This window comes from Sorex fumeus, unplaced genomic scaffold (genome assembly GCF_029834395.1).
Source record: "Sorex fumeus unplaced genomic scaffold, SorFum_2.1 ptg000131l, whole genome shotgun sequence".
Taxonomy (NCBI): domain Eukaryota; kingdom Metazoa; phylum Chordata; class Mammalia; order Eulipotyphla; family Soricidae; genus Sorex; species Sorex fumeus.
Window position 1 is genome coordinate 31,328,746 of NW_026606188.1, and position 27,929 is coordinate 31,356,674.

The 27,929-nt window shown below is 43.0% G+C and overlaps 2 protein-coding genes across 3 annotated transcripts in view; both read left to right on the forward strand.

Annotated features, from left to right (window-relative positions):
• Nucleotides 1–3,269, forward strand: part of SLC35A3 (solute carrier family 35 member A3) — a 34,803-nt gene extending 31,534 nt beyond the window's left edge. For both annotated transcript variants that reach the window (XM_056139072.1, XM_056139073.1), the window contains exon 8: nucleotides 1,641–3,269. In XM_056139072.1, the coding sequence (XP_055995047.1) occupies nucleotides 1,641–1,731 (91 nt within the window). In that variant the 3' untranslated portion in view covers nucleotides 1,732–3,269. The remainder of the gene's footprint in view (nucleotides 1–1,640) is intronic.
• A 10,042-nt stretch (nucleotides 3,270–13,311) lies between these two features.
• MFSD14A (major facilitator superfamily domain containing 14A) overlaps nucleotides 13,312–27,929 on the forward strand; it is a 37,281-nt gene continuing 22,663 nt past the window's right edge. Inside the window, exons 1-2 of the mRNA XM_056106538.1 lie at nucleotides 13,312–13,572; nucleotides 24,764–24,859. Coding sequence (XP_055962513.1) covers nucleotides 13,489–13,572; nucleotides 24,764–24,859 — 180 coding nt within the window. The 5' untranslated portion in view covers nucleotides 13,312–13,488. The remainder of the gene's footprint in view (nucleotides 13,573–24,763; nucleotides 24,860–27,929) is intronic.

Sequence of the window (27,929 nt, forward strand, 5' to 3'; positions counted from 1 at the left end):
AACACCCTTTATTTGGTGCCCCCTTCTCTATCTGAACTGCCTTTTCCCCTAGCGTGTGCGGCTGTCCTCAAAGCCATGGAGTAATCCTCCTGGTACTTATCTCGGCTATTCTTGGGTGTTAGTCTCCTATTTTGTTGCTTTATGTTCCCCAGGTGAATGCACTCTTTCTATGTCTATCCCTCTCTTTCTGACTCATTTCGCTTAGCATGATACTTTCCATGTGGTACCACTTGTATGTAAATTTCATGACTTCATCCTTTCTGACAGCTACATAGTATTCCATTGACACACACCTCTTCTTGATGCATTCATCTGTATTTCTTTAAATCTCTAAGAGTATAGGGAAATGAAAAGAATTCAAAAGTTCTAGAAAATCTGATCTGAACATTTTTCTATTGTAACTTTTAAGCGATCACGGAAATATAGTAAAAGATCCACTTAACCATCTTTTTGAAAAAATATTCACGCTAAATACATGAAAAGATTTCTGACTGGAATGAAAAAAATACAAATAGGCTAGTAGATCTGAATGGGTTCTTACCCCAAGTTAAAACTTATATTAAAAAAGTTTATGTAGTGGCCAGGAGATGGTACATGGTCCCCCTGCATCACCAGGTGCATATTGCAAATCCCTCAAGCACCACCAGGCCTGAGCAGTACCTCATCTTTGTGCCAATCTGCCCTACTGACCGGCCATCGCTGGGGGTGGGGGTGGGGGTGAGGGGGTGGGGGGCTCTGGGCCTCCTAAGCATGGCTTGGGAGTTAGTGTCCCCCCCCCCCCCAACTTCCCCCAGTAGATAAAGTCACAAAAACCCACATTCCGCAGTACTAAGGGGTCACTTCAGGTGGTGCTTAGGGAATCATGAAGTACCCAGGATTGAAACTGGGGTCAACCTCCCAAGTAAAGTACAGGATCTATATAGCTAAAAAGGACAAGATGGGTTACATTTTTGAAGAAACCGGTGATGTTGCTTTCCTTTCTTTTTTGTTGTTTCTTTTGGGTACTCATAGAGGGACTCAGGGAGCATATGTGATGCCCAGAACCATTTCAGGCTCAGGAGTGCCTTATCCCCATCATACCCTCTCTCTGGCTCCTCCTCTTTTTGTTTTTAAAGCTACAGTGACCTCTATGCTTGGTCTTTGACTCATCCTTCAGTTGCCTTGGAATACTGACTTCCTGTATGCTCACATAACACACTCCCTTACTTCTTTAGATCTTGGCTCAACTGCCACCATTATCAAGAGACTTCAAATTAAAGAGAAAAAAAAAGGACCCCTCCCTCTAGTCTAATTGTCTTTCCCTCTTTATTTAGAATATTTACTAGTATCTGATAAAGGAATGTCAGAGCTAACTCCTGAGCATTGCCCGAAGTGTTCCACAAACAAAAGAAAATATATATGTGTGTATATATATGTATATATATATGTCTTTTTTGGAGAAGTCTGTTTCTCTTCTTAGGCTCTTCTTTGAAAGAAACTTAATGTGTTCATTATGTATATGCTTGTCACTGTACTGGATCCTGAAAAAAATACTTGTTTTTTTCAAGGAATTATACTTGTTTTTTATAATAAAGAATAGAAGGGATTTGTTTTGCTTTTTATCTAATTTTCTTTTTCATTTTTTTTCTTCCTCTGTTTAGTGTCTTTTTCCTTGGAGCCATCCTAGTAATAGCAGCTACTTTCCTATATGGTTATGATCCCAAACCAACAGGAAGTCTCACTAAAGCATAGTTGAATACTGTCGTTAACTGGTTTTTCACAATGGTGCGCTGGGATTCTCAATATTAGTCTTACACAGAGGATACCTACAGATTCTAAGAAGATATCACTGTGCTGAATTTGATCATGTTATTCAAATGGTTTGAAAATATGTAAGTTTATAAAGAAAATGTGTATATTTAACAAAATATCTATTGCATCTAGAAATCAAAACTTGAAAGTATTTCCAGGGATTAAAATTGTTGGAAGAAACTAGAAGTTTGAATCTTAAAGAGATTTTAGCTTTTCTGATTGCTGCAGAAATGTCCTATGCACACTGTAAGAGCACATAACAAATGTTCTATCAAGTATTGCCAATTAGGTTAATTTTGTATTTTTAAAAAATTTTTTTCTGATACAGCAAATCATAAGGCATATTTAAAGTTCATCAATTATAATTAACTATTATGCTGTGAAGAAGTAGATGTATGATTTGAAAGACATTTTAGTGTACCTGAGATTTTTATATTTATACGAAAGATTACTAAACAATGAATTGCAAATTGCTGTTGTTCAACTACATGAAAATTGAGAAAAGTGATGTTCTGGGTCTGATTTGTCAGAGGATGAAATTCATGTTTAAATTTAACATAGAAAAATATAGACATTTCTTTCTCCATCTACATTTTAAGATCTTTTAATGCTATGAAACTGGTGAAGGCAATCCATTTGCCACTGTGCTTGATTGTAGCCAATGACTTTTATACCAGTGGGGTTTGTCTTTAATCTCATAATTATATTTTTTTCTGTAAATTAGAAAAAAATTTTTTTAATATTGCTTTAACTTAAAATTTTGTGTTTTCACTGTATTGAAAGAACTTAAGGATTTAAATATTCATGTAATAATTTAAAATAAAATTATTATTATTATTGCCTAATATCTCCATTTGGAGATTTGAGATTTATCAAAGTATATGCTGTATGTAACTAGAATGTTTATGAATCGTTTATTCATTAAGCTGTATGAATTTCCTTTATTTTGTTACTGTTGAAAAAAAAATACTACCAAACAATAGTAGTACAAATGTCAGTGAATTGAGACCATAATGACTTTTCTTGGAGACATTCTTGATTGCTGTGTTTTATTATTTTTAATGGCACTGTAACTGTAAGCCCAAGGCTTCTCGGAGAATTTTTCAGACCTCTGTTTGGTCTGGAAGAGGTAGTGAAATTTGAAGTTCCCTTAATGTGCCCTATAAAAGCCATTGGGTGGGAACCAACATTGCTTTGAAACAGTGGTTTCTTGTTCTTTTTTTATTAGCACTGGAGGTGAGGTTGGAAATTACGACTTATTTTGTAAGTTGATTCAAGGAAAAATATATATCAGAAAAATAAGATGAACTGGTGAGCAAAAAAGATACTTTGTAAATTTGGACATGGGTCTAATAATTAAACACAGAAACAAAATAGTTTACTTATTCTTTTCATTTATACTTAATTTTTAAAATTACCCGTTTCTATAATACAAAATTGTGAAAAAATAATAAATATTTTTATATGATTCTCCTGGATTTTGTTGAAGAGAATTTGGCTGAAAACACACTCTCTCTCTCTCTCTCTCTCTCTGTCTCTCTCTCTCTCTCACACACACAGAAACACACACACAGAAACACAAACACACACACACAATCTAAAAAACACTATCTCTTTCTCACACACACAAAATCTATTGGGTTCTCTTCACAAACTAGTGCTGATTATGTTACTTTTCTGATACAAAATACCTTTGTAGGACACAGGCCTAATCTGCTCCATCCAGAGTTTAAGTGTGTTTTATGGTAGAAAATATTTTAAGTTAATTTGCTGGAAATTCCAAATTGTCATCAAGCAAACTTTCTGAGAGTTAAGGCTTTTCAGTGATCACCTTTAGATAATTTAGCAACTTTGTCATATTTAAAATCTTTCTTATTAGTATTTTGCAGGGGGGGTAGGGCTTCCTGGCTATTCCTAGAGGTATTAGGGAGGCTCTGTGGTACCTGGGCTGAACCTCGGTATTGGGCAGGCCAGGCATATTGCCGACCTTAGAGCATGCTCCTCAGTGCCTAATTACCACTTCTTGAGCATGACATTTTTTCTTTTTTTTTCTTTTTTAAATTTTTTTCTTTTTTTTATTATTATTTTTAGTGAAACACCATGAGGTACAGTTGTAGATTTACAATTTTTTGTGCTTGGGTTTCGATTATACAATGATCAAATACCCATCCCTCCACCAGTGCCCATTTTCCACCACCATGGATAATATCCCTCCCACCCCCATCCCTCCCATCTCACCCTGCCTCTGTGGCAGGGCAATCCCCTGTGTTCTCTCTCTCCTTTTGGGTGTTGTGGAGCATGACATTTTTAAGCTGTAGTTATCGTCCTTCAGACTTGCATCTCTTCATGCCTACTGCTAAGTGAAATCTGAATCTTGCAAATGAACAGAATTCAAAGTTAACTGTAATGATTTATGTTCAACTTATATTGAAGTACTTTATAAGATGGCTATTTATTCATTCAGTATACACATAATTTTTATGTCAGGTCTACTCTGCACTATTTTAAATAATTATACACATGAAAATTATTGGATATCAGGTATTACAATATTAATATATTTTTGGGTGCCCAAAGTAATATAATTCTCAAGATTCCCAGTAAAGTTTATAAAAATATAATCAGAGAACCAGAGCCATGGTACAGTGGGTACAGCACTTGCCTTGCATGCAGCAGACCCCCATTTGATCACCTGCACCTCATATGATCCCCTGAGCCCTGCCAGGAGTGATCCCTGAGCACTGCAAGGTGTGGTCCAATAATCAAAACAAAAAATTTATCTATATCCACGGTCCACGATCCTCTCGTTCATCGATTTGCTCGAGCGGGCCCAGTAACATCTCCATTGGAGACTTTGTTGTTACTGTGTTTGGCATATCGAATACGTCACGGGGGGCTTGCCAGGCTCTGCCTTGCGGGCGAGATACTCTCGGTAGCTTGCCGGGCTCTCCGAGAGGGGCGGAGGAATCGAACTCGGGTCGGCAATGTTGGCTGCGTGCAAGGCAAACGCCCTACCAGCTTTGCTATTGCTCCAGCCCATCTATCTATCTATCTATCTATCTATCTATCTATCTATCTATCTAAAATCAAGAGTTATGTGAAAGAAAAAATATATTTTCAAGGCAAACACTAGGGATCGTTTATAGTTTGCTTTTATAGTAGATTAAAAATGATATGAATTAATCATAATTGATAATTGATAAGCTGGATCTTGTAGACTAGGTCTATGTCTTAAATAGATAATGCATTCTTTGTGTGTGATCTTTGATAACCTTCAATGGTCTTATTAATATTTTTAGAACCATGACTTCTTGATTATTTAAGTTTTTAACTTATAAAAGTTACCTGTTATCTGTCAACTATTTTATCATAAATATGTGCGAATTCATGGAAAGAAAATGCCAACCGATGGCTCCAATAAAAATAAAAGAGTATGAGGGCCAGGCAAATATATGTGGTCCTATGCCCAGTCCATAGCACCCAAATTAAATTTAAGCAGAGCCTGGCAAGCTACCCGTGACGTATTCGATATGCCAAACACAGTAACAACAAGTCTCATGATGGAGACGTTACTGGCCCTGCTTGAGCAAATCGATGAACAACGGGAGGACCGTGTCTACCATTTATAGAAATAATGAAAGTTTGAAATATGACATATAGCTATTCAATACAGTAATATCTGTTTTTTAACAAAAATTTTGAAAAGTAAACTATATTTAGGGATGGAAAGTTTAAATGTTTACATCAATTCATATAGAATGTCAAAATTCATTGAAGAAAGGTTGAAGTCTAGGAAGACAGAGTCTAGAAGGAGATTGACTTTTGTTCAGTAGATTTAGGCTAGTGATGACAACTGGATGTGTGTGGGAAGTGGGAGAACCGTTCCTGCAGTTCCTGGACTGAACCTTGGGCCCATCTAACTATCTCAGTCCCTGTTCTTAAGAATTGATATATTTTTCCTACATATCAAGCTAATGAACTTTTAAGATGTCATTCTATAGTCATTTAACTGAGTTTTTCTTTTTCAAAAAAAGGTTTAGCATGACTCACTTTCATTATATTGCATCTAAATGTAATGTGTTATATAAAAAAGGTTTATAAAAGTTATTTATGCTGTATTGAAAGTCATCTTAAGAATCTCCAGGTCATGGGGCTGGAGCAGTAGCACAGCGGGTAGGGTGTTTGCCTTGCATGCAGCCGACCTAGGTTCGATTCCCAGCATCCCATATGGTCCCCCAAGCACCACCAGGAGTAATTCCTGTGCATCGCTGGGTATGACTCAAAAAGAAAAAAAAAAAGAATCTCCAGGTCAGGGCTGGAGAGATAATACATGGCTAAGAGTCCTTGGCTTGTACTCTTCCTACCTGAGTTTGATCTCTGGTATCATATGATCCTTTGAGCACAGCCCGGAATGATCCCTGAAGCACAGAGCCAGAAGCCCTAAGGACAGCTGGATATGGCCCCAAAACCAAAACAAATTGAAAAATTTGAGGGGGGAAAAAGTCTAGGGCACATGTAGCAATTATAGGACCAAAGAAAAAGCATCTTTTCAAAATGTGGTCATTTGTGCCTTGCCAAAATACCTGACTCTTCTGGAGGATATTACTATAATTCACAACTTTAAACACATGCACAAAGGTCGGATGTTTCAAGAGTAGCTTTTTTTCCCCCTGTTTTTAACCAATGTTTCTTTAAACCTATAATGTTGGAGGTGGGAATATAGCTCATGAGAAGAGTATTTGCCATGCATATGTGAGGTGTTGAGTTCAATCCTTAGTACCTCACTCTAAATACATAAAATACTGGACAATATTAAATTGGGAATATACAAAAACAAAAGGTATTTAAATGGCATCATTGTTCCATCACTGAATTTTTGGAACCTTTAACAATTGTATATAACTGTCATTTTCTTGTTTTATTTTTTAGTGTGATATAATTTAGTGGACTTTTTAAAGCATTTTTAATGGTTTGGATTCTGAATTTATAGGTCTTTGTTTTGGAAGATTCTTTTGGGTTTGAGAATGTAATTTTTATATTTAAAATTTTATGTATGTAATTCAAAGGAATGTATAAACTGTTTTTTGTTGAATAGTTTTTTTAAATTGAAGAATTTCTCTGTCAGTTTTTAGTATCCACTTATCTAGTGGATTTATGGAAATAGATTATTTTCATAATTAACTGTAAATTTCTTGCTATATATTTGTTTCCCTGTTTACCTGTGTCTGACTTAGCCTGTGAATCACTCTCATCTTTTTCTATAAAATATAACTCACAAATCTTTTTCCTACTTCTTTACATGATGCTGCTTCTTTTTTTGTGTGCTCGGTGCTATAGTATGAGAGACTAGACTTTATATTAGAATTCCTCTACCAAATGATGGTATAAGCTTAAAATTTCTGTTTTATATAATCGTTACTAGCCTCAAGGGTAAGTAATTAAACTAATTGATATTTTCCCCCTTCAGTTTGAATTTAAAAGCTTCTACTGTGACTATCCTTTCAATGTATAGAGATCAAACTGTAAGCATTTTTAAGGTTTAATTCCTGCCACTAATACTTAAATGTAATCTGCTGTAAAATGCTCTTTTTAATTACTAAAAAAGAACATTACCTTTTTTTCCCACTTATTTTATGTTGGGGTTACACATAGCCAGCAGTGCTTGGAGGACCGTGTGACTTGGGGACTGGATCTCTTCTTTTGAGCCTCCCAAGAGGTGCTCAGGAAGCCTGCTGCACCTAGAGATGCTCAGAAAACCACATAGTACATGTGACCATTGTGTACCCTAGCCCTGTCTCTACCTCTCTGCCTCTCTTTGTAGTTCTTAGAGAATTCATCAAAGCAGAACTGATCATATATACACTGCAGGAAAGAAAAGAGCCAAAAGGGAAAAAATTGCCTTCAAATCCCAAAGACTTGAAATTCAGTGTCTTGGTAACTGGAGATTTAGGGGTTTGCCAGGGGCGGAGGGATAGCACAGCGGTAGGGCATTTGCCTTGCACAAAGCCAACATGGCCGACCCAAGTTCCATTCCTCCTCCCTTCTCGGAGAGCCCGGCAAGCTACTGAGAGTATCTCGCCGGCACGGCAGAGCCTGGCAAGCTCCCCGTGACGTATTCGATATGCCAGACACAGTAACAACAAAGTCTCCAATGGAGACGTTACTGGGCCCGCTCGAGCAAATCGATGATCAACGGGAGGGCCTTTACTTTTACTTTACCTCAAACTCAACAACTACAAAGACAAACACACCAAAAATAATCATTCTCACAAGTACATTTATCACAGAGAAAGAATGCAAATTAGAACCACCCAAAGGAAGCGTTAGGGCACATTCTAGGAGACATCTGAACTTCAGTAGTTTGTAGTTTCCTGCCCCTCCCCCCACCATGGAGTAGCGTTTACTTCTGACCACAGGTGCATGGTACCTCCCAACTAGAAATGCTCACCTCGAACTGTGTTGTCAAAAAAGCCATGTTCCGAAGGACTGGAGGCAGTCCAAGAATGAAGGGACTAGAGACTTGTGCCGGTAATACTCAGCCACTCGGTAATGCTTGGCTGATAATGTGACACTACTCAGGCCCAGTGCTACTCAGGGACCTTGCAGTGTGTTGGGGGCCACTATGGTGCTGGGGATGGAACTGGAACCCTTAAAGCTATGTCACCAGCCCAAGGTATCCAGATATCTACTAAAGTTTTATTTCTTGGCATGCTTGGTTCTTGACCCAGGTGGATAAACACACCTCCAGGCCAGCCTTTCCCTGGAGATCTCAATGACATCAATAGTCTTGACCCAGGAATCTTGTTAGCATAAACTATAATGTAGTCTTGAGGGCCCTATCATAAATTATAAAAATACTCAAGATTACTGAGACCTCCCGGAGTTTTGGGACAAAACTCTTTGATGATATCAAAGTAATTCCTTACTATTCTGAAATAAAGCGGGTGGCACAAATTGGGGCACTTGTTTATAGAGACCTTTATACACTCATTTTTAATGTCATAAAATCTTGTCAAATTATTCTGAACGAAATATGACTTAGGGCTAGAAAACATGTTTATGAATCTCATACAATACTATCATGTGGAGCATGTGGAGTATTTAATCTTATATTTAACAACAACTAGTAAATGCTTATCTATTTTAATGAGCAATTTTGTAAGGTTCAGATGAAGAAATAAGGGAATAGACAGTATTAAATCATGATAAACACTCGGCCTTGGATTGAAAAACAGATTACCAAGCAAAGGGGGGGAGTTGGGGACTAGAAGTGACAGATATGCGTTGGCAGAGTGTCACTTTGCCAGTAGTAAATACTATAACTATAACAAAATCATAAACATTAATACTATTGTTGCCTAAACTATAAAACTTCTAAATATGTAGTTTTTATTTATGCTGTATATTAGTGTATAGTTTTGAGATTATTTTAAATGACAACTAATCTTTTTAAGAAAAAGTTAATAGACTAAAACTTATGAATAGTTTTTTGTGTTGTTTGGTGTTTGGGTCACTCCTGCCTTTGTTCAGGGATCACTTTTGGTATACCGGAGGACTTTGTGCAGTACCAGGGCTAGAACTTGGATCAGATGCATACAAGGCAAATGGCCTAGACAAGTACGATCACTCTGGCCCCTAATCTTGTTTCTTTAAGAATACTTAGCTTTGGTCATTGACTTTCTCACCCAAAGAATTTCACTTCTTTCCAAAGTGCTTCTCGATCTGTTGTCATGAACTTTTGAAACCCTGGTTCTTGCCTTTTTTTCCAGGCCCAATTCTTGGCCTTCTTATTAATTTGGGAGCTCCCAATATTCTTTCAAAGGCATCTGAGCTTGTTAGCCAATGCTAGTTTCTGTTGACTGTAACTAAGAATCCCAACTGACATATCAAACCCTCGAAGTAAAAATGGTGACTATTCACAACCCTAAATCTCATATCCACAAATAAATGGGCCAAAAAAAGAGCTTAGCAGATCTCTCATGTGAGGGGGCTGAGCTTTGATCGCTGGCACTGTTGGGAGAAACCCCTGAGCACCATCTGTTGCAACGAAAATAACCAAACTGAACGACAAAATACAAAACCACAAGTTTAGACACATTAAGCCTTTCAAACTGGCCTCCCTTGTTTGCTGTTGCAGCTTTTCTGGCAAAATCTGGGACACTGTACATTCAGTATGTTAAATTTCGCTTTAATACATTGCTTCTAACAGCACTCACCAAAACTGCAATTACCTTGTTTTGTAACTGTGTCCCCCAGTTTGTCCCCTGCATGCAGACAAGCGGTATCATTTCTGATGTATTCTCCATGTCTAGTAAAGGTTATAATTGTAGGTGGTCAAAGGATTTTTTAATAATAATCTGTTAATACAGACATGCGGGTCCCGGGACTGAGATCTCCAAGCCTGCTCGGATCGAAGCTGAGCATCCTCCACCCAGATCCTCCATCTTCCAGTAGGCAGGGGTCACACCCACCAACTGCCCCCCAGCGCTGTGTAATCCATCAATGGCCAAGACCCAGAGACTATAAAACCCAGCTCTCGAAAGCTCCTGAATCTTATTATCATATTCTTACTTTGGACAACCTGGTAGGCTACAGGTTGTAACCTGCCCACAGGGAAGAGTCTGGCAAACTCCCCGTGGCATACCCAATATGTCAAATACCAGTAACAATGATGGGTCTTATTCTCCGAACCCTGAAAGAGCCTTGAATATGGCACTTTTTAAAATCTCAGGGCTAGGACGAAGGAGGCGTTACTGGTGCCTGCTCGAGGCAATTAACGAATAACGAATGATCGTAATCTGTTAATGAAGATGGGAGATGGATGTAACTGGATGAAGTATAATTGTATGGGGCTATGAAAAGTTAAAAGTATATTGTTACACAATAAATTACCTTAGAATTACCTTGATATCCATCAAAGTTAAGTTCCTGGGCTGGGAAGATAGTACAGGACTTGGGGTGTGTGCCCTGTATGTACCTAAACCAGGTTTGAAGTCCAGCATCACATGGCCTGAACATCTGGTATAGGTTGCGAGGTCCCCTAGCACTGCCAGTATGCCCTGGTAATCCTGTACTACTGCTGTGTTCTCAAGCCTGAACTAACAGTCCTCAGGTATTGTGGGGAGTGGCTCCCTGCCCCTTTGAGATCGTTTCCGGAGATTTTTTCTTTTTGGGTCACACCTGGTGGCCCACAGGGGTTACTCCTGGCTCATGCACTCAGGAACTACTCCTGGCAGTGCTCAGGGGACCATATGGGATGCTGGAAATTGAACCCAGGTTGGCCATGTACAATGCAAATGCCCTATGCCCCCTGTGCTATCGCTCCAGTCCTCTGGGGAATTTAATTTTTAAGAAATAGTACAGTTGCCTTGTACACAGCTAACCTCAGCTTGATCCCGAGAACCCAATATAGTCCTCCAAATGCCAACCTGAGCACTACTGGGTGTGGCCCCAAAATCAAAACCAAAACTAAATAAAATGAATACTCCCCAAAGCAGAACTTCTTATATTTCTCTAAACATCACATTTGTAATTCAACTAAAATACTTTGTTAGCAAAAGTGTTTTCAAGTGATAAGTTTATTTGGTGATGTAAAGGTATAATCAAGAGCTGGGGGATAGGCAGTTGGGATGGAGAAGGGACCACCAAGTTAATGATGGAGGGATTGCTTGAGATGGGAGATGTGTGCTGAAAGTAGACTAAGGACCAAACATGATGGCCCGTCAGTATCTGTGTTGCAAACCATAAGGCTCAAAAGTAAAGAGAGTAAGAAGGAAGGTGCCAGCCACAGAGGCAGGGGGCAGGATGGGGTTGGGGTGGCTGGAGGGATACTGGGGACATCGGTGGTGGAAAATGGACACTGGTGGAGGGATGAGTGTTTGATCATTGTATGACTGAAACTCAATCATGAAAGCTTTGTAACTGTATATCATGGTGATTCAATTAAAAAAAACTTTTAAAAAAGTGTTGAATCAGGCTAGAATGCCTTCTTTCCATGAAATTTGTTAATTCTAGTAAATAGAAACAAGGAAGAGAAAATCATATTTTTAACATTCTGAAATTAAACATTTTAAAATTTTCAAACTAAAAAGTTGCAGGAATAGTAGAAAGAACTCACATTTTTGTAGCTGTGTAGCATGACCAAAAAGCTTAGTTACAAATTTTTTTGGGGGGGGGTGGGGGAGGGCGGGATTTGATGGATTTGGTGGGGTTGAGGGGATGCCGGGTCACATTCGGTGGTGGTGCTCAGGGCTTACTCCAGGCTCTGCGCTCAGGGACCACTCCTGGCGGGTCTTGGGGAACTGGGTACCGGAAATCCAACTGGGATCAGCTGCATGCAGGCCTACGCCCTATCCATGTACTAAATCTCTCCAGCCCTTCACAAACGCTTTTATCTCGGTTTCGGAGTCAGGAGATGAAGGCTTTGAGCCGGATGGTCCTCCTGTGAAGGAGCAGAGGTGCCTGGCCCCCCAGCACTGTTGCAAGCCGGGCCGCAGAAGCCCCGCGGGGCTACCGGGACGCTGCAGTAGACTAACGGCCGCTTCGGGGTAGGCGATCTCGCCGGTGGGAAACCCCGGTGCGGGGGACCGAGGCTGGCGAGGATCCGAGTTGGGCTGGCGCGGAGGGAGGGAAACCCTAGCTGGCGGGAGACCGGGCGCGTTTCAAGTCCTCCCCTCAAGTCCGCGCTGCCACGACGCCCAGCCCACACGCGGGGCCCGGCGCGTGGGGCTCCACCCGCGGGGAACCGCACGGGTGAGTCTGTGTGAGCTTATTTTACAAACCACACGCGGGCCACGTCTTGCCATTGGGCGTGGCCAAACACTCAGAACTCCCTCCCTCCTCGGGTTAGCGTCTTTCTCAATGAAACAGCTGGTCTCCTAGGGCAGTTGTCCATTTCCCCATCCTCTCCAGCAATCCCCCAACATCCCCCTCCACCCCACCCCACCCGCGCGTCATCAAACGGATTCTTTAGGCAATAATAATCCGAAACGGGCCGTGGGCCACAACGCGAGACCGGAAAACGACGTACACTTTTATTGGCAGGAAATTAAAAAAGATCCCCAGGTTGCAGGGCTGCGAGAAACAGGCTGATGCTCGCGTGGAGATCCAGGGAGGGCCCTCGCCGCCGGCAGGACGGGAGAGTTCCTGACAGATGGGCTTCTCTTGACCCCCTCCAGGGTCCGACTCCCTGGGAGCAAACTTTCAACGGTTCTTTTCGGTTTGGGTTCAGACCGACCGGGGAAAGCGCTACTAAGGAAGGAGGCCGCATCCGAGCCGCTGTGCGAGCGTGCACCAACGCCAGCTCCACGCTGGGGTCACTCTCGGAAACCTAAACTTGCACTGTCTCCAGCGGGGACAGGGAGAGCGCGGGCGAGGGAGCCGGCCAGCGGCACCCAGCGCCGCGCGGACACCAGGGCGCAGGGCAGCCTGCGAGCCGGGGCGCCGGGGTGTCACGTGGGCGAGGCGGGGCGGGGCGGGGCGGCACGGCATCACGGGGGCGGGCGGGGCGGGGCGGGGCGGGGCGGCGCGTCGGCCGATCGCACGATGTGACGCGCCGCCCGAGGCAGGCCGGGCCCTCAAGATGGCGGCGGGAGCCCCGAGCGGCTCGGCCCGGCAGTAGTGGCGGGACCGCACTAGCCTCGGGGGCCGGCCGCCCCGGGAGTGGCTGCAGGAGCGCCCGGAATCGAGGATGGTAAAATGACCCAGGGGAAGAAGAAGAAACGGGCCGCGAACCGCAGTATCATGCTGGCCAAGAAGATCATCATTAAGGACGGAGGCACGGTGAGCCGGGGGACCCCGCCGGGGGAGCGGCCCTGGCCCGCGTCCCGCCCGCCCCGCGCCCCGCACCCTCCTCGGCCGGCTTCCGGGCCCCCGGACGCCGCCGCCGCCCCCGGGGCCCGCCGGGCTCCCAGCCCCGGGGCCCCGAGCCGCGGCTCCCGGGCACCGGCCTTCCCGGGCCCGGCCTGCGGCCTCCCGGGCCCGAGCCCTGCGCGCAACCGCTCGCCGCGCCCGCACCTGCCGCCCGGCCCGCGGCCTCGGCCCCACGTGCGGGGCGCCCGGGCTTCGCGGCTCCCCGGCTCCCCGCCGCCCGCCGCGCCTCGGCCGGGCCCTCCCATATGCTGCGGCCGCGGCGGCGGCGGCGGCGCTGCGCGGGCCCCGGAGCTGCCCCAGGTGGGCTCCCCCGCCGGAGCGGGACCCGGGCCGGCCTGAGCGCGGGGCGGCTGCTCGGGGACCAGCAGCCCCCCGAGGGTGTCGGGACGTTTCTCTCGCCAGGAGAAATGCGGCGGAGCGTGGTCGGGAGCTAGGAAGGACGCCCGACCCACGGCCAGACAGTTGTCAGCAGCCTGAACTTTCTGCACCGGGCTGAAGTGACACCCGCAGGGAACGGAAGCCGGGCTGGGCTTTGAGTTTTTCTTTTAATAGAAAATAACTTCATATATATATATATATATATTTTCCTCCTCCATGATGACATTTCTCCGTCGCCCACCGCGCGGGTCTTGCTTGCATGCTTTTGAGGGTCGCGCTTGGAAGTGTGACGTGCGTGGTTCGCTTTTCCCAGAAACGGCGCCGTTCTGGGCCCCGTGGGTTTCTTAGTTGGTCAGAGCCTCCCCGGCAGCCCCAGTGTGACATGTGTTCGTAGGTCACTTCCGAGGATCTGACGGATTCGCGTGAAGTGGACAACTCTGTGCCGACGCTTCCGAACCGTCAGTATGCTAGCCACTGTATGAGAGCCCGGCCCCCGGGTCGCACCGTTGGAAGAATTGTAGTTCATTGCCAGGCTTGCTTATTATTTGCCAGAAAGGAAGGTCCACAATTCAGATTCCGAAGATCTTCTTGTACTTGATTAGTCTGTGCGTTGAGTAAATCAGTTATGAGAAGACCTGGCACTTGACCAGGGCCAGGTTGAGAGCAACGTGGAGAAATCACCGTGAACACTCGTCAGCCGCAGGGGACGTGGTATTTTTCGTGCTTAGAATTCACAGCCAGAAGGCAACAAAAAAGGGTCAGACTGAATCAAAGCCTGGCCGCGGCTTTTAGCATTACTTTCTTTGCCTAAGTAAGGCAATGAATCCGATCAGAAAGCGCACCTTCCAGTTCCTTGCGAAGTTAAGTATGTTACAGCTTGTGGTTTTGTTTAATTCTGTTTACAGCAGATGCCTTGGTTCCGGATCCCGTGAGATCTGCCAGAGGTTGACTTTTACCGTCTTTTAAAATCTCAGTTGCTCTTTAAAGTTGTAGTGAATTCATGGGTTGCTTCTGGACACAAGTTTCGATTTTTTCTTTTTTGTGGTTTTTTTGGTTGTAGTTTGTTTCGGAGGCTCATCACTGAGTGATGCTCAGGGCTTCCTCCTGACTCTGCACTCAGGAATCACTCCTGTTGGTACTCAGGGGACCATCTGGGGTGTCAGGGATTGAACCTGGGTCACCCGCGTGCTATACAAGCACCCTAGCCCCTGTACTATCCCCAGACCCCACAGTTAAAATTTTTTATACCAGTTCTATATGTTTTCAGTGGGCAAACAAAATATAGGCTGCATGCATGGGGGTATTGTCATTTATCATCTGTGTACACTTCTGTAGTATTTTTCCATTCCTAGGACACCAGGCACTCGGAAGAGTATGATCTTTGTTTATGCATCTTTGAGTCCTCTGTAAGTTTAGAATGATTACACATTTAAAGTGATTAAAAATGTGTACTCTAGCACACTCTAAATGATTTTTAATTGTTCTTTTTATTCTTGTATCTAGTCAGGGATTGTGTTCTGTGTCAGGGTAGTTTTTTGTGTTTTTATTTTTTGCCATGTTAAGGGAATAAGATTGCCATTTGGTATTGTTCTGTTCTTCATTTGTCTGTGTGTTTTTAAGGTTCACCAGTGAGTGGGTGGGTTCATTGGAGTCAGGTCCTTAGGCTGAATCCTCTTTCACATCTCTGGACAAGAATGGTACAGCCCTGATCTCCTTCGGTTTTCTACTTAGTGTTGAAGAATTTTAATAAAGTGATCTTGCTTTATTCTGTTAATGACATCTTGATAAAGCCCACTCATCCAATTTTAATGTTTGTAAAATGTAATGATAACTTTCGTCCAACAGATTTATCATAGTTTTTGGCAGTTGTAGGTTAACCCTTCTAAACCATTATCATGAAATACTAACTGGTTTTCTTGAAGTAGGCTCTGAAACCAGAGTCAGGCTTACTAAGATATGAGTAGTACATAATTAAGGCAGATTACACAGAGGTGTGTGGTTCTTTTAACATGGGCCTCTTAACCCTGAAGTTGTTGACAAAATTCTGACTGCATATTTTTCTAGGAGAATACCTCAAAAGATTTGTACTTTCCAAAGTTCAAGAAAGTTTAATTTGCATAAGTGTCAATATTAAATACACATTGTATACTACATTCTGGAGTCACCTACGACCCAGAGAAGGGTGGATAATTTTCCTTATGGGATTTTGATTTTTCTCTCTCTTCCCTCAGCTTTCCTAAATAAAGCTATTTTGCATAGTAAATATTAATCTATTAAATGGCATTTTATTGATCAAAACAGTGACAGTTGATGTGAATTTCCTTTCTTTGAGACGTGTAGGAATACAACTTTTACAAGTTCTAGCATATGAAATGTTTTGATGTCTCTCTTTAGGTGTAAACCTTTTAGGGCAGTCGACTTAAAAATGCATCCTGACATTTTAGAATCCTTCCAGTTTTGTTAAATCATTATCATGTGTCACCAGATTATTTATAACCATATTGTGAGAGGCTAAGAACTAGAATTGTTTACATTAGTGTTTTGTGTAATCAAAACTATACTTTTTCTATGAAAATCATTCTGTGATTTTCAAAAAACTTTCTCATTTCTTAGGAAAGTTTTTTTTTTAAATACAGTTGTGAAACTGAATAATCTGACAAAGTTAAAATATGCAGTTGTTTTAACAAGAGAATGGGTAAAAATGACTTTAAAATTAGATAGAGAACTGGGAATACAGTTCAGTGGCCCTTGGTGTATGAATTTCTTTTCTTTTGGTTTTTGGGTCCATACCTGTTAATGTTTAGGGGTTTCAGAGATTATTCCGGGTGCTGTGCTCAGGGATTACTCCTGGCAGTGCTTCAGGGGCCATATAGGATGCCAGGGATTGAACCCGGGATGGCCATATGCAAGGCATCCACTCTTCCCACTGTACTATCTCTCCAGCTGCTGAACACGTTTTTACTTGCAAGAACCTCAGGTTTGATTCCAAGCACCCTGTGGTCCCCTGAGCACTGTAGCCCCTAAGGACTGTTGGATATAGTCCCCATACAAAAAGACAGTAAATTAGATACAGAACCAGGCATGTGAATTGCTTTGTTGGATGTACCTGAAAAAATACTACTGAGCACTTCATTTGTAGAATGAAATATTCACAGGAGGAAGGCATGAGAGTTTTATTAACTTGATTACAGATAGGAGTCTCAAACCATTTCATTAGTCTATATTCAAATTATGGTTCTTTGCAATCTTTCTTGGATGGGTTGGAGAGGGCTGGGTAGGAGAGTTGCTGCATAGTTCTTTCAGCCCCAGAAGCTACTAGCTGAATAGCTACTGGTTGCTGTGGGGAAGGGTCCGGAGCCAGTCAAAGAGCAGCTGTTCTCTGAAGTCAGGTTCAGGCTGAGGAAGCTTGTCTTGCATGTGGCCACCCTTTTCCATCTCCAGTATCACATATGGTTGCCCAAGCCCACCAGTAATAATAGTTCCTGAGTGCAGAGCCACAAGTGACTCCTGAGCATCTCCAGGTGTGGCCCCAAAACCAAAACAAACAACATTATTACAAGAATAATCGGTGAGAGTACTCTTTTTTCCCATTTTATAGATTTAGGATTCACTTAGTGTTACTGTTTTGTTGCACTCTTTATTTTCGTTCTATATATTCCACTTTTTTCCTGAACCATCTGTAAGTTGTAGAGATCACAGCACTGTCCCTAAACATTCCGAATTTCTTACCTGGGAATCAGGATGTTGCCTTTCCCATATAACCACAATAGTCACCATATTCAGAAAGTTTAATACTAATGAAAATCTGATGTTTGCAATTTCCCAGTTGTCCCAAGTGTACTCAATAGTTGTCTTTTTTCTTTCTTTCTTTCTTTCTTTCTTCTTTTTTTTTTTTTTTTTTTTTTTTTTTTTGCTTTTTGGGTCACACCCGGCAATGCACAGGGGTTACTCCTGGCTCTGCACTCAGGAGTTACTCCTGGCGGTGCTCAGGGGACCATATGGGATGCTGGGAATTGAACCCAGGTCGGCCGCGTGCCAGGCAAACGCCTTACCCACTGTGCTATCTCTCCAGCCCAGTTGTCTTTTTTCTTAATGCAGAATTTAATCAACACATTTAGCTGCCATGTCTCTTTGGTTTCTTTTAATGTAAAAAAGGCATTTTTTGGATAGAGTTGACTAGTGCTTTAAGGACAAACCTAAGTTTGATTTTCATTGTTTTCTCAGATACATCCTAATAAATAGGATTGATTATAATAGCCAGTTACCTGATGGAACTATTTTGTTTTCTGTTGAACCATCCACATAAGCCCCTGGTTTACTGATAAGAATGCAGAGTATTATTGGTCTTATTAGTTTGTGGCGCTGAGGAATAGCTCAGGGGTATAGAGTACCTATTTACAAGTGTAGGGCCACATGCCATCATGTTCTAGCAGGATCCTGGAAGCTCTCTGGGTTTCCCCAATTCTGCATAGCTGTATCGGGACACACCACAGCGGCATGTGTATAAATCCCAGTGAGCATCCCAGTTTAATAATGCGTGCCCTGCCAGGAACTACAACCTCTGGTGAACGCCACCAGTTCCCCTTCTCCCGCCAAAATAAAGGGGAGCAGAAAGAGGGGAGGAGAAAACTTGAAGAAATCAGTACCTAGCATTAACCGCTGCATTCATACACTCATATCAGTTGGTCAGTCATCACTATATCACTAGTATCACTGTCATCCCGTCGTTCATCGATTTTCTTGAGCAGGCACCAGTAACATCTCCATTCGTCCTTGTCCTGAGATTTTAGCAAGTGCCACATTGGAGGCTCTCTCAGATCAGGAGAATGAGACCCATCATTGCTACTGAGTTTTGGCATATCGAATATGCTGCAGGGAGCTTGCCAGACTCTGCTGTGTGGATGGGATGGATACTAGCGGTAGCCTGCCGGATTCTTCTGGAGCGAGAACTAGAGAAAAAGAGGTCTAGCTTCCGGGAGCTTGGTTTTATAGTCTCTGTATCTTGGCGGGATTACACGGCTCCAGGGGTAGTTGGTGGGTGTAATGCCTAGCTACTGGAAGATGGGGGATCTGGGTGGAGGAGGCCCAGTCCCGATCCGAGCAGGCTTGGAGATCTCAGCCCCGGGTCCCGCATACCTGGGTTCCTCTGCTGGTTTCTTCATGTGTGAGGCTTATCCGAGCATGTGGAGAGTGGTCTTAAGCATGGCTGTGGCTGGTTCTGGAGATGTTCAGCTGCTGGGACTCTGCTGGGACTCGGGGCGGGGAGGGAAACTGAACCCTCCCCCCCCCCCCACACACAAGGGACCCTGGTGAGGACAACTGGGCACGGGGGCGGGAGACTCTTGGGCAGTTGGGCAGTCATAGACTTAGAATTTGATTATTAGGATGCATTAATAATCTATCTACCCCTTACAGGTGACAGTGGTAAAATGATTAATTTAGGTTACCTAGCAATTTGTGATCTTCATAATTACAGCTGATTAGAATCAGCTGATTAGGAGCTGGAGGGATAGCACAGCGGCAGGGCGTTTGCCTTGTGTGCAGCCGGCCCGGCTGAGCCGGGTTCGATTCCTCTGCCCCTTTTCGGAGAGCCTGGCAAGCTACCGAGAGTATCTCGCCTTCACGGCAAAGGCTGGCAAGCTACCAGTGATGTATTTGATATGCCAAACACAGTAACAACAAGTCTCAAAATGGTCGAGACGTTACTGGGCCTGCTCGAGCAAATCGATGAATAAACGGGAGGACAGTGCAGTGCTACAGGATCAGCCAGTTCAGTGGCATTAAATGCCCTTCTTTCCCAGAGCCGAGCCGTGCATTGGAATACTGGAGTGGATGAGACTGAATACATCCCTGTACTTAAGTAACACGTAGTGGCAATTTTCTGTGGTGTCACCACTGCAGCCATTGTAACGCCAGATTTGGGTTCTGGTAGTGCCTGCCTTGACTGCTACAGCTCTTACTTGATGAACTCAGCTGTAAAATGAAGATAATAGTATCTAGCTGAAAAGGTTGCTGGGAAGAACCAATAAGATTATGAATATAAACCATTGTAAATCTTTAGTCATAGCCTTCTAATCTAGGGTATGTGTGTAGTAAATCCATGATAGGTGATAGGTAGCAGTGTGAGATGTCAGTATAAAGGAGGGAGTTTATAAGAGAAGATACAGTCTTATAATGCTGTTTTCAAAATGAGAAGATGTGATAACTACTGAGTACCTATACTGATGGAAGAAATTTGGAGAACACTTTAAAGTAGTTCTGCAAACATTCATTGAACTCCTTTGTGCTATTTTTTGTGTGTACCACATACTCCAGATCAAAGAAGAATAAAGTGCAGGGTCTGCATCAGAGCATGAGCTTGAAAAAAAGTTCAGGTTAGATAAATAAGAACCTGACATAGCAAAATTTAACTATAGGATGCTACGTAGTGTTGCAGGATAAAAGAAAAAACATACAGATTTAAATAGGCTTAGTCGAAAGCCTTGTTAATGAAGCCATAACTCTAGTATTGTAGAAAGTATGATTTGAGAAACAGGAAATAGGAGTGTGGAGGGATTAAAGATTATCCCTAACTTTTGAGGTTGAAGATAGAGGTGGCTGCAATGGAATCATCTCTAGCTTCCACAATAGAGAAATTGCTCAGCTGAATGAACTTTGGTAGAGTAACCGTTAGGATTTAAGATGGCCTATCTTTGCCTTGGGAATAGGGTGTGCACAAATTTTTTTTTGCTTTTTGAGTCACACCCAGCAATGCACAGAGGTCACTCCTGGCTCATGCACTCAGGAATTACCTCTGGCAGTGCTCAGGGAACCATATGGGATGCTGGGAATCGAACCCAGGTTGCCCGCATGCAAGGCAAACGCCCTACCCACTGTGCTATCACTTCAGCCCAGGGTGTGCACAAATTTATGCTCTGATTTGTCTTCTTCAGGATTTTCTACTTTGTACCTATTGAATTCTCTTGAGCATCTCACGCAGGTCACCTGTGGATGGTCTCCTCATCGTAGGATCTCTCCCTCCTCTTGGTGCCACAGATTGCTCACTGGGCAGATACTTTGTTATCCTACTTTTTCTGCTCAGTCTCGACCTTTGTAATCTATCTCAGATTGTCCAAGACTTTAGCTTATAAGTGTTCTATTAGAATCTACCAAATCATGCCACACAAAATTATCTGTGCTTTATAACAGTATTTCCTCTGGGTTTTTTTTTGGGGGGGGGGTAACACCCAGCGATGCACAGGGGTTACTCCTGGCTCTGCACTCAGGAATTACTCCTGGTGGTGCTTGGGGGACCATATAGGACGCTGGGAATCGATCCCGGGTCGGCCGTGTGCAAAGCAAACGCCCTATCCGCTTTGCTATCACTCCAGCCCCGTTTGTTTTTTTTTAGTATAATTTTCTTCCCCAATTCTGGGAGGTAATGGCTGTGGAACAGTGTGTCCAGCTACCTATCTTGTTTTTTGTCTAGTTTTATATATAGTTTTTTTCTTAAATATTTCCTCTTTTATTAAAGTATAAAAATACCTAATAGAAAAGACTTAGAAAACTCAGAACAACATAATAAAAGGTAAAGGTAAAAGGCCCTCCCGTTGATCGTCGATTTGCTCGAGCGGGCCCAGTAACGTCTCCATTGGAGACTTTGTTGTTACTGTGTTTGGCATATCGAATACTCTCGGTAGCTTGCCGGGCTCTCCGAGAGGGGCGGAGGAATCGAACTGGGGTCGGCCATGTTGGCCGCGTGCAAGGCAAACGCCCTACCGCTATGCTTTTTTTCCATCAACAGTTTCACATGACTTAAAATTGCCCCCTAATGGGAGCACGTAAGTTCTGTACAGATTTGCTCTCAGCCACGGGTCCTTGGTTTGGGCGGCCTCTCGCACCCGCCCCACCTCTGCTCACTCCGCTTCCTTAGCTTCAGCATCTCCTCTGAGGGAGTGCAGAGATATCTACGTTCTGTAAGTTGGGAGAAACATCTCTTTTTTTAATGATGATGATGATGCAATAACTATTAAAAATGATATAAAATCATTTTAGTACTATTTTTAGCTTGTAGATAAACCCAAACTAGTAAGAATTTCCAAATTTGGCTGTTGAATATAGTTTAATACTTAAAGTATGCCATTGTAACATTGATTACAATTACATATAACAAAATTCAGTTCTGCATTTCTGTTACACAAATTAGTGGAACTGAGTTAATATCATGGGCCATTTGCTTTTCCATCAATTTACTATCACTGTTAGAAACAGGAAATGCAGCTGCTCCGGTTATTGCTTTGTTTTTGTGGTGCTAGGGTATCAGCCTGACATTTCCCCCATGTGTGGCTTGCATGCACTCTACCATTGCACGTCTCTGACCCCTAAAGTCGTAAGATATGCCCTTATATTCTTAAGACTGTAGCTCTGTAGCCCAGTCCTCCCGTTGTTCATCAATTTGCTCGAGTGGGCCCAGTAATGTCTCCATTGTGAGACTTGTTGTTACTGTGTTTGGCATATCGAATACATCACGGGGTGCTTGCCAGGCTCTGCCGTGCAGGCGGGATACTCTCGGTAGCTTGCCGGGCTCTCAGAGAGGGGGGAATTGAACCCTGGTCGGCTACGTGCAAGACAAATGCCCTACCCACTGTGTTATCGCTCCAGCCTCCCCCCCCCCCCCCTTGGGTCACACCTCGCGATGCACAGGGGTTACTTGTGGCTCTGCACTGAGGAATTACCCGTGGCGGTGCTCAGGGGACCATCTGGGATGCTGGGAATCAAACCTGGGTTGGCCGCGTGCAAGGCAAATGCCCTACCCATGGTGCTATTGCTCCAGCCCCCTACTCCAGCCTATTCGTAAGACATGCCTTAATAATATTTTAAACTTAATTTTACTTTATTTCTTAGGTACCATGCCCCAGTCTCTACTTTTTGGGGGAATTTGGGGACAGGAGAGACTTGGCCAAACTCAGGTACTTAGGGTCTATTCCTGGCTCTTGAGTTCAGGAGTAACCCCTGGCATTACTTGGAGGGGAGGACGGGAGTGGAGGGGCATATGTGGTGCCAGAGATTCAAACCAGGGTAAGCAGGATGCAGAGCAACCCTCTGTGGCCCACACAACTACTACTTTTTTGTTTTTAAAGGGCATACAGTGCTGAGAGTGGAGAGGGATGGGGGTCTCTCTTTGCAGTGCTTGGTGCGGAGGGCCTCCCAGTGACATGCTTGGGCCACAACGATGCTTCTTGGGGGCCCTTCAGAGCTAGAGGTAGGACCTGGGCTATGCTCAGCATGTGTGCTCTCTCCAGAGCTCCCTCCCTAGCCTCTGTATTTGAATAGTCATTCCCGATTCATGTTGATAACTGCTACAGCACTTGTCACAGCCTCGGTTGTTTTAGGCTTAATCTGTGGCTGTTCCTTTGTCAGAATGATTAATAACTTTCATCAGATCATGGGTCTTAACTTTTTCTGCAGTGGCTCCCACTTGCCTTCAGAACTGGAGGCCCCTCAACACAAGGCTGGTCATCTCTCACTCATCTTTCACTCTTTCAGCAGGTGAAGTCTCCCCACAGGAGACATTGTGGCCATCCACAAGCCAGATAAAGCCGCAGGTAGAGCTGGCAGGACACTTTATGTTTGTACACTTAGAGTAGCTTTCCAGTAGTTCCAAATGATTAGAAATGGACAGAAAATGATTAGAACTCCCATATAAACCAGTGATTTCCCTTCCTGGACTCTTCCCCAAGAACACCAAAACATGAATCCCCAAGGACGTCTACACATCTGCGTTCCTTGCAGCTTTGTTTACCGCAACAAAACTCTGAAAACCCAAGAGCCCACAGCAGATGAGTGGATAATGAAATTGTGGCATATATGTGTACCATGGAATATTGCTCAGCTTAAAGAGAAGATGCAATCTGTGGATCACTGTAGCATGGATAGAATTGAAGGGTATCATGGCAAGTGAAGAGAGTTAGAAAGGAAAAGAGAACTAAAAATATTAAACATGAAAACAAGTTTAAAAGATTTTTTAAAGAAGGAGGAGGGAGAAACACCAGAAACTCCCTCTCATACATGGAGTGTAAAGAGACTAAGCAAGGGAAATGAACCCTGAGATGTGGCCACAATGAACTGAAGGTGCAGAAGCGAGTATAGGGAGAGAAGGGACTTGAGGACTGTGGTGGAGGCATATTGACACTTGATGGGAGGGTGGGTGAATAGCATGTCAAATATGAAACCACATTTAGTCAGTGACAGTTTGCAGGGGAGGGGTGTGTAATAGTTTTTTGTTAATTTTCATTAAAGCAGACTTTTAGGAAGGCACTGACAGGGTTTTGTTTTTTGTTTTTTCCCTGAGAAGCAGGTGATCAGCCAGATAAATTCGGGAATCTCTGTTCTCTTAGTTGTACAACCTGTGCCGTGAGTTCTGTCACGCTCCCTGCCCTCAAGTGTCTGCGGGCTGCTGCCGTGACGGTCACTCTCAGCCCCCTTGCTCCTGGGTAACGCCTTCATATTCTTCAAACTTCCTCCTGGAAGTCGAGCTTTCCGTCTCTCTCTCTCTCTCTCTCTCTCTCTCACACACACACACACACACACACACACGTATGTTTCCCTCTTCCTGTATTCAGCTGTTTGACATAATGCCCTGATAATACATATTTTCAGTGAACATTTATTGACTATTGCTGTCATTGTTAGTAATTTTGAAATGCATCACTAACTTTTAAAAAAATTTTTTTTTTTTTTGCAGCCTCAAGGAATAGGTTCTCCTAGTGTTTATCATGCGGTTATTGTCATCTTTTTGGAATTTTTTGCTTGGGGATTATTGACAGCACCCACCTTGGTGGTAAGTAATCTTTGCTTCTCTCAGTTTCGTGGGTTGAGAGCCCCCTTTCCCTCCCATGATAAGACTCAAACCAGTATTGTTAACCTTTCGTTACTGTATTTTGCTGCTTTTTGTTGTTGTTGCTTTAAAATTTTTTTTTCCTAAACAAGGGAAAGTCAAAGGAAAAGCAAAGGCCTTACCTATTCCCTTATGTAGAATTTATGTGGTGAATCATGTGTGTGATTTTTGTTAATGTATTTAAACAAGGTCACAAACACTTTGCCTGGGTAGAATGAACTTAAAGGATTCTTAAAGCAGGTGTAGAAAAGATGATGCCCATCATCCTGATCACTGCATTATTTTGAGACTACACTCACTCAAGCAGTTCTTTTAGTTTAGGCCAAGAATTTGGAAAAGTATTTTCCAGATCACCCATAGCGCTGAATATTTGGGTAAAAAAAAATCAAATCAATTGATTTGATTAATATTCCTCTGGAGCGATAGCACAGCGATAGGGCGTTTGCCTTGCACAAAACCAACATGGCCGATCCAAGTTCCATTCCTCCGCCCCTCTTGGAGAGCCCGGCAAGCTACCGAGAGTATCTCGCCCGCTCGGCAGAGCCTGGCAAGCTCCCCGTGACGTATTCGATATGCCAGACACAGTAACAACAAAGTCTCCAATGGAGACATTACTGGGCCCGCTCGAGCAAATCGACGATCAACGGGAGGGCCTTTACCTTACCTTACCTTACCTTACTATTCCTCTATTTAAAATCTTAGGGAAAAATCTCTCTGCCTGATTAAGCAATTCAGGTGATGACTAGTTTCCTCCAGTTGGTTTAAATGGTGAAAGTAATGAAATGAAGAAGTGGTTAACATACATGTCTCTGTCATGAAATGTTCAGTTAGGGTAAATGTGCAGCTCAGCAAATCTCAGAAGAATTTTAAAGATGTAGTTTTATTTTTTTCATGAACTTGCTATATAAAACTTCATATTAAAATACTGAATCATATAAGTATATTAAGCTAGTTATAATATGTTGTATTTCTACTTTTGACATGTTTCATGGATGCGTACCATATTTATGTAAAATGGATATCTGAATATCTTCATAAGTACTCTAAAAAGAGAATTCATAATATATTGCTACTTTTTACACCATTTTTTGTAAACCATGCAGATTAGTATAATTATCATAATAGTTTTCTGAAATATAGCTATACTGTGGCTTTGATTGTTTTGATAGAGACTCTCCTGTTTTATGAAGGGAGCAACAGCACATTTACCGCTAATGAGTTACTAGTTTTACAAACATTAATTTTCAGGGGCCAGAGAGATAGATACAGCGGTCTAGGGTGGATAGGGTGCTAGTCTTGCACATGGCTGACCCAGGTGCAGTCCCTGGTACCGCAGATGGTCCCCAAGCACCTTTCATAAGGTCAGCGGGCATCACGGTAGCAGCGTGCACGGACACTTGAGAGGAGGGACGTTACAGAACTCACAACCCAGCTTGTACAACTAGTAGAGCAGAGGTTCCCAGTTTATCTGGCCAATCACCTATTTTTATTTTCCGGGAGGGTGGGGAATACACTCAGCATCTTCCTGAAAGTCTAACAACTTCCTGAAAATTAACAACTATTGCGCACCTCCCCACCCCCCCATTTTTATTGACTTAATGTGGTTCAGAAGTTTTCGTACTATCTTATACTTGACATGCTACTTAATGAACTTAAAAGCAGAGCTTGGTGTGACTCAAAAACAATTCAAAATAAATAGTGAAGACTTCTAAAAACCTTTTTTAAAAGACACTTTCTGTGTCAGCATCTTAAATGATTATACACATTTTCTGCCTTCGTTAACCCAAGTACACTGAGTTGGAGCTTTAAGGTGATTCATGTTCATTGTGACATTTGTAACTTCATTATAGTGTAATAACCTGATGTCAGGGCTACTGAGTTACTGTGATAACTGTGTGACCTCACACCTTTATATTGCCTTTTATTATGTTCCAGTGTGCTATTTATAATCCACTATCAATTTCATTCATAAATCTGCCTGATGGATCATTGATCCTGTAGTTAAAGTGTTTGAGATTTGTGCTAGTAAATAGTTCATAGAGTTGATTGCTCCTGACACATTTTAAGCACCTTAACTATATTATCACTTTTAATCCTCAAAACTACATAATGCATATGAGAAAAAGTTGGGAAAAGCTAAGCAACTCGCTTGCTAGTGCGATAGTAAACCACAGCATCCGTATTTGAACCATCGTTGTTTAAAAATGGAAGTACTAGAGAGAGTACAGCGGTTAAGGAGCTTGCCTAGCAGCTGAGCACAGTTCAGATTCCCTGGCATATGTATATTTCACTGAGCACTGACAGTTCAGTCCTGAGCAAAGAGCCAGGAATAGCCCCTGCGCACCATTGGGTGTGCCCAGCCTCCCCCCCCCACCCCCAATGGAAAGTGCCTTTGTGCACTGCTTTCTTTTTTATTTATTTATTTATTTATTTATTTATTTTTGGCTTTTTGGGTCACACCCAGCGATGCTCAGGGGTTACTCCTGGCTAATGCACTCAGGAATTGCCCCTGGCGGTGCTCAGAGGACCATATGGGGTGCTGGGAATTGAACCTGTGTTGGTCATGTTGGCTGCGTGCAAGGCAAACGCCCTACCCGCTGTGCTATTGCTCCAGCCCCTGCTTTCTTTTTTAAAAACTACTGAATTGAATTCTAGTCAGAAAAATTAAGGATGCTTATGTGGAGGGATTTTTTTTTCCCCTTTTCCTCTGCATGGCTACATTGTTTTAGACAAGCACTGTAACATCATTGGCAGCTATTGATTTATAGCAAGATGGCCCCCATGGTTATCTTAACAGTTACTCTGACATGTTTTTTATACTTGGATTTTAAAGCGGCAAGATGATTGAGCTGTGGCTTTCAAGGAGAATAATCATTCATAACTCTTTATAATTTATCATTACTGGATTATTTAAAACTCAGACTGCCTTTTTGAATAAATTTGTAAATGTTGTGGGCTGGGGGGGTGTGTGTTACCACATTTGGCAGGCCTCAGGCTCCCTCAGTGCTGGGGG